General features: G+C 31.4%; 1 protein-coding gene across 1 annotated transcript; it reads right to left on the minus strand.

Moving 5' to 3' along the window:
• Nucleotides 1-7354: 7354 nt before the first annotated feature.
• On the minus strand, nt 7355-8812 carry LOC114753100 (dirigent protein 18-like). The gene is made up of 2 exons (XM_028941766.1): nt 8473-8812; nt 7355-7761 (listed from the first exon to the last, which is right to left on the minus strand). The coding sequence occupies exons 1-2, from the start codon at nt 8810-8812 to the stop codon at nt 7355-7357; spliced, it is 747 nt and encodes a 248-aa protein (XP_028797599.1).
• Nucleotides 8813-9546: the final 734 nt, after the last annotated feature.

The following is a 9546-nucleotide window of genomic DNA, read 5'->3' on the forward strand; positions in this document are numbered from 1 at the left end:
TATATTGTGCGGAGAAAAAAAAAACAATAAAGTTGGTTCTAGTGTTTGATCACTTGTTCTCCTTATGTAATAAACTAAGTTTAAATCTTGCGTATTAATTAAAAAAAAAAAAAGAATCGATGGAAAATATTAACAAACGCAAAGGTACAGAAAACTCTGTCGAAGTTGAAGTTCAAAGTTTTGTTAAAATCACAAATACCAATGACCAGAAAACTCCGTTGAAAAAAGTTAAACCCGTATTAACCACATAAATAACGTGATTTCCATTGTAAAAGTAGGGAAAAAATATCTAAACTGTGTTAATTAATATGTCGTACAAGTGCACAAAAATGTAACCCCTATGTTTTCATATCTTACTTTTTCAAAGCATGAAAAAGTCATATTGGAAAAAATAACTACTGACCCTGGTTTGGAATCTAATAAATACTCCTAGGTATAAAATGTCATAATCATAAACAACATTTAAATAAAATAAAAAATGTGACAAAATAAAATAAAGTACAAAAAGAATAGAGTAGTGCACCCAAATACTTGAACACTTACCAAACCGAAACCTACCGGTCATCGCCATATAAAAAATCACCATATTTAATTTTATTCTTTCTGAAATTTTTGAGGTCACATCATATGTAGTCGTGAAATTGATTTTAAATGACTTAACTTTTGGTATAAGAACGAGCTTTGTTACATTTTAGTATCAAAGCGCAAAGACTCTTCTTTCTTTATAAATGTTGCATGCATTACATCTCATTATTATTAGTGACAATACATGTAATTCACATAACCTTCCCTGATTTTAGTTTGATTTTCTTTTTCTTTTTTTAATGGGTTTCATTCTTTAATGGGGAGAATGGTGAGACCATGAAGAAACACTCTTGCTGAGAATGAGACTTTCCAGAATGGGGCAGCCACAAGAGTAGCCTCAACCTCAACCTAACGAGGCTCTCCTGTGTCAACTAAGAGAGCTGGTAGCCGAAGTTCTTGACGAATGAATAAGGAAATTCGACGAGGATGTGGTTGCAAGAAGTGGCGCTGGGAGTCGGGAAGGGAATCCCACTACGAGTAGGAGTAAGGGTAACTCACACTGGACTTGTTTGGATTAATGGTTAAAAAAATAACTTATTTTTAATTTAAAAGTTAGATTGGGTAATGTGATTTATGGTTGGATTGATTTTTGTAAATAAGCCACTTTATAAAGGTAGAGTTGTTTGGATTATTATTGAAAAAGTAAGTATAGTTGTAAAATGACCAAAAAGATATAAATTTTATTAAATAATGTATATTTTGTTCTTTCTCTTCTGCTATCCTCTAGTTACATTTGCCCATATAATTTTTTATCATTTATTTTATTTATTATAAATGCATATTTGAAATCAAAAGTATATATATAATTTATTTATTAATTTCAATTAATTTTAAGTAATTTTTATTATCCACAAATAAATTATTTGAAACTTATAATAAAAACAAAAAGAAGTAGTAAATTTCTTAAAGATGGAACCATCCCTTTTTTAACTTCTTCTCCCTCTACTTTTTAGAAGCCAAAAGTCATAAGCACATCACTTTTACTTCTGACTTATTGTGGCTTCTTATATAAAAATTAAATTGCCCAACTGTAAATCCAAACACCACAAATGCTTTGCATTGCGCGTTTGATAATTGAACTGCACGTTTGAGACGTTTTAACGCTTTTACAAATAGACCCATTATAATATGATCCTATGAGACATTCTAGATGGCGTCCAAGGTGGCATGTTAGATGCTACATCCGTTGCGATGCATGACCTTATAGTCATGCAGGATGCCACATAAGATCACATCAATTTTAGTTCACACACATTTGTAGTACTATTTGGCCCGAGTTAGATTGTGAAAAAAAGTTTATACGAGCTCTAAAGGTACAATCATTTTGAATGGAATGGAGTAGGAAATTAGTGGAATATCACCTCGTATTAATTTGGTGTGGACCCAATGGGATAACAATGCACGTTGTGTTCTTTGCATGTATATAACAAAAGAGTGAAACCCGGATGCTGCTTTCTTCTTTGCAACACGCTCTTATCTCCCCATACTACTCTGAAAGAAACTACTCATTGCCCCTTTTAAATTCCTTGTCTAACTCTCTCCAATAGGTTCCCCGACCATTTATATATCTCCCCATTAAAAAATTAAAAGTAAAATAAAAAAAATTGGCCACATTGTTGTTTGTATTTGTTATTTATGCTTATGGTGATATTCCTTTTGGTTCATGAAGCATATATTTTATATCTCTTGATCACAATTTGGATCTGACTTTTATCATTTGGATTCATGCAAAAATGAGTACTTTAATAGTTTAGTTTTGGGCTTTTCCTTTTCATTTCTTCTGGCCGACAAGAATCGGGTCAAATACAAAACAACGCTATGAGTAGAAACGTCATCTTAACTCTCAAGTATTATTCTTTAGAAGCAAAATGTATGGCCAAAAATATGGATGAATTGAAAGATGATAAATATGACATATAAATTTACTGAAATATATTATTTATAAATTATGAATAATGCAATTTTTTTAAAAAATAAATTTTTTATTTTTCATTATTTATTCATTACTGTTTTCTCTAAATCTTTCTATTTTTACGTATTTCATCAAGATTTAATTGTTTTAAAAGTTGGCATGATCTTGGAAATTTTTTTGAAACTATTATGATCTATAAAATTAGTCCAAATTAGTAAAAACTAACGAAATTTGTGTCGTTAGGGTTCAGGCTTCCATTGATTGTGCACGCCTGCGCGAGACAAGCACGAATAAAAGGGGAATATTTATTCAGTGTTTGACAATCTCCACAGCGTTTGAAATCATTATGCTTGCTTGGGTACGACACCTGGGATATATCCCTCTGTGGTGATATCCGAGAAATTTTTAGACCAAAAAAAAAAAAAAAACCTCTCTTTTTTGTTTGTCGACTACTCTACTACTTCTTATATGTTATATGCTTATATGTTATATGCAATAAATAAAAAAGATATTATATGTCATAAAGGTTCTAATAAAAACTCGGAAAAAATAGAAAAAAAAATAAACATTGAAGTGATTTCAAGAGAAATAAATAATTTAAATTCAAGGATTTGATCAAAATAGATTATTATGGTTCGAGAGAAAGTAAGAGCATCCACTCGGACACTGCAGTGGAAGTGTGTTGAATCAAGAGCAGACAAGCATCTACTATACCAGGAATATCAATGAACCCGATTATTGAAATTGCTCAGGATACCCTTTTTTAGCTTCTAGAATCTATTTCTTAGTTCAAGATCCCTCTTACTAACTGGAATCAAAGAATTAGTAGATCTGTTCCGTCCAAAATGGGAATGGGCTAGGGTTATGAACTTATAATCTATAATCTGATGATCGAGTCGATTCCATGATTATAAGTTCATTCCGAGAAATTTGTGCCGCTTTGGGTTTAGCCTTCCGAGAGATGCGTGTCGTTTTTTGTTTAGGCTACACATGTTTGGATCCTGGTAGCGAACCAAGCAGAAAATATAACGGCTCCAATTATACCAAACTACTATTCACTAAAAAAACAGTTTCTCGAAGAGGATTTTTTTTTTTAAATAAAAAAAATACTTGTATCTGAAAAAAAACAGTTTTGATGCCCCATTCCAATACAATTTTTTTTTATATAACAGTTAAACGCACACAGTCATATAAATATATATCAATGCTAGACTCAAATCCGGCAAGTATTGTGGCGGTGGCGTTGCCGCAAGAGCAACTAACTATTGACCATTCAAAATACAATTTTAGTGATTCAGTTTCAAAATTTTCAACTAATAATTTTTAAATGAAAAATATTCTTTTAAAAAACTTAAGGGATAATTTTTATTTTAAATTTTGTACATGTCAAAACATTAAATTACTAAATATATAAAAACATTATATTAAATAAGGACCTTTCAATTTTGATTTTGTTAATAAACTGAATTCGTACTGAGCAACAATTATAGGTTACAGGAAAATTTCTTGTCATAACAAACCCAGCCTCTTGCCCATCCTAATAGCATTGCAAGAGATCTTGTCACATTGATTAATTTTTTTCAAGGTTTTCTCTACTTCAAAAAAAGATTTTCTTCTTTTCGAGCTCAAACGGCCCTATTCTTGTCGTAGGCATTGCACATCGTTTTCCTTTATATTTTCTTTGGCTTTTTGGTTTTCAAATGGTTCAAAACATAAATATTGGTGGGGAGTAGCGTTTAAAGATTGGGTTGGGTTATATATTTTCTTGGCCCAATATCTTTGTGGTTTCTTCTGAATAGATTTTGCTAAACTAAAAGCCCAATTTTGGCTAGACTAGCCACATTCTTAAATAAGCTCACAAGTCAAAACAATAGGGCCTTAAGAGACCAACAAGTTGTTCGTTGGCATAGTAAGTAATCTTATCCCATAAGAAGGATAACATAAGTTTTTTTGGCCAAAGGATAACGTAAGTTTAAATCCCAAGAATAATGTTTATTGAAAGAGTTTTAACCTTAACATTCGTGGCCTGATAGAGATTAGTCTTGTCGTGCTTGAATCTCAGCCTCCCCATAAAGGGGAACAAAAGAGGGATTCATCATTAAAATCTTAAGATGGTGATTTCGAAAACTTTTTATGAAAGACGGTGTACAAAAACATAGTAATGTGTGGGAGTCAATTGTGTGCAAGAAAGGTATTAGGCATCCACAGCACCCATTCATGAGAATGGTTACTCTAAGTTGAATATAAAAATAGCATGTCCTTTAAAAAGAATATTTTAATTACCCTAAAAATAAATATAAAAAAATAATAAAAGATAAGGTTTTATTTACAGACAAGAGAAAAATGAAATGAAAAAAAAAATTATTTATAAAATTAGACTTAGCCTAGGATAAAAACCTCAAGCTTACATACCCTTTGAAAGGATCAAAGCTCACATAGTTTGGGGGTAGAAATGTGCGTGACTTAGTTGATGCCTTTTACGAAAATAATTAGTTGCTTTACAAAATGATATTTTTTGTGGCTTTGTATTTTTTAGTGGACGAAAGTAATTCCCATATTTTTAATTGGAAAATATTTTTGAAAGAGATTTTGGATTGATTGCACTCTCTGCGGAAATTTCCATAATCTCATGTGGGAGAATAATCATTCGAGCCTACAAAGATTCTAAAAATCTCACACGGTTCTAAAAAAATATTTTATTTTATTTTACCTTTGAAAAGAAATATTGCCACTTTATTTTCATCCATAAAAATCGGCTCAATATTTCAAAGAAATTTTTGAGATGAAGTTCAAAAGAACGTGAAAGCAATTTATCCAATGACTAAAAAACAAGAAACAATTACTAGATCAACAGATCATATAATGAACAAAAGCCATGGCGCAGGCACGTACCTCTCACGCTCTCAAATTTGCTGCAAAACAAACAAGTGAAAGAGCGAAGTGATAATAAAGAAAATAAAAACAAAAGACCAGCTCACATAACGTAAATTGAGACTTGAATTGCAAAACCACCAAGAAAGGGGGGAAAACACTGGGGTTGTACTGTTGGAGAGATCACGTGGAAGAGTATAAGCACAATTATGCGTTAGCCATTGATCGAGTAAGAGGAGGTTACCTTTGCTCATCCAAATGGCTTTGTCACATCTCATTGGAGCAATTTAACAATAATAAAAGCAAAACTTCTAAGGGATTTGCCCAATATTCAAATAACCTATGCCTCTATCTCCAACGAGAGATATTTATAGGCTTGGGCAAGAATCTCAAGATCTTGTTTGAACAAAGCGAAAGTAAGAGAGCATCTTTGGTGAACTATCCTTCCCCATAGAAATTATTTGTACGTGATCAGATGGAGAGAAATAAAAATAACAACATTAATATTATGTTTCTCTACCATTCTCTCTTGCTCCCTTTCTCTCCGGACATCTTTGTATGTCTTCCTATAACTCTTACTCCCTTATTTATAAGTTCCAATTAGGCTCTTTTAATTTTTCTTTAATTTTCATTTTCTATTTTCTCTCAATTACAACTCAAAACAACATTTCCCATTTAAGTTCTGATTTTTATTTAATTTTTAATTTTTTTATAATTATGACCCCAAAAGACACTTCTAATTGGGAAACTAATCAACTTTAAATGAGAGATTTTTACCTTTATCTTCTGATTTTTCGTTATTTTCTTCTGATTTTTCTCTTTAATGTGTCCACCCCATATTTCCTAATTTGGGGGTTAATCAACAATTAACCATATCTTCCCTTTTTATTATCAATTATGGTGGGAAAGATATTCTTGCTTGATTTTTCTTTTTCTTTTTTGGGAGATTTTTAAAATTGTTCTCCAAGGAAAAATCAAGGACTATTTTTCCATTATCATTTCTATTATTTTTAATGTTTTTTTTAATTATTTAGTGGGCTCGGGTACAATGGGTGTTGTTTATAAGTCTCAAGTTTAAAGTGATTTGAGGATATTCTGAGTTATGCCAAATAAAAAAATATGACCCTTGAGAGAAGATGAATAAATAAAATTGCCATATCAAGGGACAACTTTCGAGACACACCACAATATGTAACTTATGTTTGGATGGAGTGAAAATTAAAGGAGAGAAAAACTAGAAAAAAAAGGGAAAATCTTATAACTTCATACAATTAATATTTCAGTTTGATCTCTTAAATTTATAGAGTATATTTTGAGTTTTATACATTATTCTCAAATAATTATTTTTTGATAAAATTTATTGTTATGTTAAAAAGTTAAACTTAACATGTCAATATTTGAGTTTGAGAATGCATTATCACCCGTTAAAATTTTAATTTTGGTTTCTGTTTAATGGTATTCAATTTTCTCTCCAAAAAAAGGGCATTTTATAAAGATGAGCAAAATAAAACTTTGAATAAACTTAAAGAACCACCAAATATACTTTTTGCCAAGAAAAACGAAAGAAATTTTTTTTTTCTTTGTTTAGATCGTGACAAGAAAATAGTGAGAAGAAAATAGAAGCACGAGAGAATAGAGGGGCAGAGACATAAAGATGAGTCATATGATGACAATATAATGTAAATCGAGCCTCAATTATAGAACAAATGCATGAAGAGTTTATTAAGATTTTGACTTGGAAATGACAATATTTTACAAGCCCTAACTTGTAATGATCAGCAAACAGTGCCAACAAAACCCTAAAGTTCCATAAAAATATCAGAGAAACGACTACGTTATTGTGTGTGGAGCGTACAAGATTTCAAGTACATTCTCCAATATAATCAAAATGACAAAAAACACAATCGAATTTCCACCAAATTAAAGGGGAAAAAAGAAGAAGAATTAATAAGAAGAAAACACAATCATCGAACACAAACACAGCTTCTAGTAGTGATTCAAATGAACAATGATTCTCAACAATGTCTCTGCACCATCAGTGGCAATCTGTCCTGGAGGAATAAGAGACCTCACTTCTGCAAACCCTCTTGCATCCTTAAACTTACCGGTCCCACCAGTGATCGAAAGCCGTGACATGGTGCTTCCGATTTTATAAACGCCGTAGAAGTTCAAGCTATCGCCGTATTCACCACCTTCGAACATGGCGGTGAACACCATCATCTGTCTGCTTCCATCTGCTGAACTTGCCACATAAATTCCCTGAGCTCTTCCAATTGCTTGTGAGCCTAACTCTGGTTGTGATGTGAGAATATCATCAATCACTGTTATTGTTCCAAACCCTAACCCTAGTCCATCAGCTGCTATCTGGCTCTGCAGGTTGTTTTGGCTGTTACCTACAAGTGGAAACAATTTAACAAAATGGGGATTTGTCAGCGATTTAAATTTTTGGGTGCAATTCAACTGACATTTACAAATTACATACACACAGTTTAGCAAAATTCAAGGAAATCACGTGCCATTTTTTTTAAAAAAATTGCTGTGACCTCTTCCTAAAACAAAAAAGGAGATGATATAATCTTCTCTTAATTTTGTTAAAATAAAACAAACTTCCCGTCAAAATACAAAGTAAATAACACTTACCACAACTTTTGTTGAAATGACAAATTTTTATTTTTTAAAACAAAATTTGTATTTATTCCAAAAAAACAAAATAAAAATGCATGATGGTTACAGAAGTTGAAGAAATGTTTTGTGTTAGTTTCGACATTATAGATAAATTTACGAAATTTAATTTTATCAAATTTAGGATAAAAGATGCATCTTGCATATATATATATATATATATATATATATATATATATAGCAATCGTCAATCTTATATGAGACGTGAGTAAATGAAATTAAATAACCAATATACTAACAGTAAACCCGAATTGCTTGAGTTATTACTCGATTATAAAAATTTTGGAAAACGAATTTAATTAAAACTCAAAAAGCTAAAAATATCACATGAGAATTCACAAACGATATATATATATTTATATATTGATCACATTAGGTTCTTTCAACTAATAATTTTGCCTAAAGATCCAAAGTGCAATTACCTGCAAAAGTAGTACCAGATAAACCAGAGGCCAAGGGAATACCAGTAACTCCATTAACAGTGGGAAGAGCACCGTTGGCATTAGGAATTGGGATTCCTCCTTCTGGAGTCTTAAAACCTACAGGGCTCGCAAATGGCACTTGACCACTGTAAATGCTTCCCAATAAGCCTGTTGTAGGACGAGCCGTAGGGTTACTACCTCCCACAATATCATGAAGGTACATCTCTATCACGCTCTCTTTCTCAGCTCTGATGGCCACCGCCGCCGAAAGAACTGAAGCAAGCAACCACAATAACAGCACGAGGGACTTTGAAGAAGATGGTAAGAAGAAGAACTCCATGATTATATATTTCCTTTAGAGATTAATGAAGGTTGTATAAGTTTTTGTGATATTCCTGTGTTTGGATGAGTTTGTATGCATGGAATTGGAATGTTGGGGTTATATATATAAGCTAGGGAGGGAATTGAATTTGCTGGAACAAAAGTGAATTGGAGGAGTTGTTGTAATTAAAGGGGAAAAAACAATGTAAGACAATAGTGGTTAGAAGAGATTTCAAATAATTTTAATATTTTTCACGGTCAAAATTATGACCAATGGGTGTTTAAAATATTGTTTTTCCATCAGCTTTGGTGTTTTATGGTCAAATTGTTGCATCGATCAGCACCGCTAAATTGGGAAATGTTTCGGTTATGATCGATAGACTAATATATTCACACACATATGCACTACCTCTAGTCCTTGATATCACCTGGAGTACTTAATATAAGAGCTAGTTGATTATAAATAGAATAAAAAGGATAATTAAATTAGTTATTTATAATAAATAAGTATTATTTTTTCTAAAATATCTTTACTAATAAAATATATTGGCTAGAACTACTATTATTACAAGAACTACCTTAGAAAGAAAATAGATAAATATAAGAAACAAAATAGATTAGAGTCTTATATTTAAGACCAAAATAAAAGTCAAATTAAACGAACTCTTGCATTAAGGATCGGAAGTACGTAGTGTTCAGTTGATTAATTTGAAGAAATTAAAGAAATTACTTTACAGTATTTATATTATCATT

The sequence above is a fragment of the Neltuma alba genome, unplaced genomic scaffold (genome assembly GCF_004799145.2).
Source record: "Neltuma alba isolate B1F8T4 unplaced genomic scaffold, ASM479914v2 tig00007698_pilon, whole genome shotgun sequence".
NCBI lineage: Eukaryota > Viridiplantae > Streptophyta > Magnoliopsida > Fabales > Fabaceae > Neltuma > Neltuma alba.

Bases quoted from the DNA above. Each gene is read 5' to 3' on its own strand.
- LOC114753100 (XM_028941766.1), bottom strand. From the start codon at position 8,812: ATGGAGTTCTTCTTCTTACCATCTTCTTCAAAGTCCCTCGTGCTGTTA. The intron at 7,762-8,472 runs GTAATTGCACTT...TTCCACTTGTAG, and splicing joins ATCTGGTACTACTTTTGCAG to GTAACAGCCAAAACAACCTG.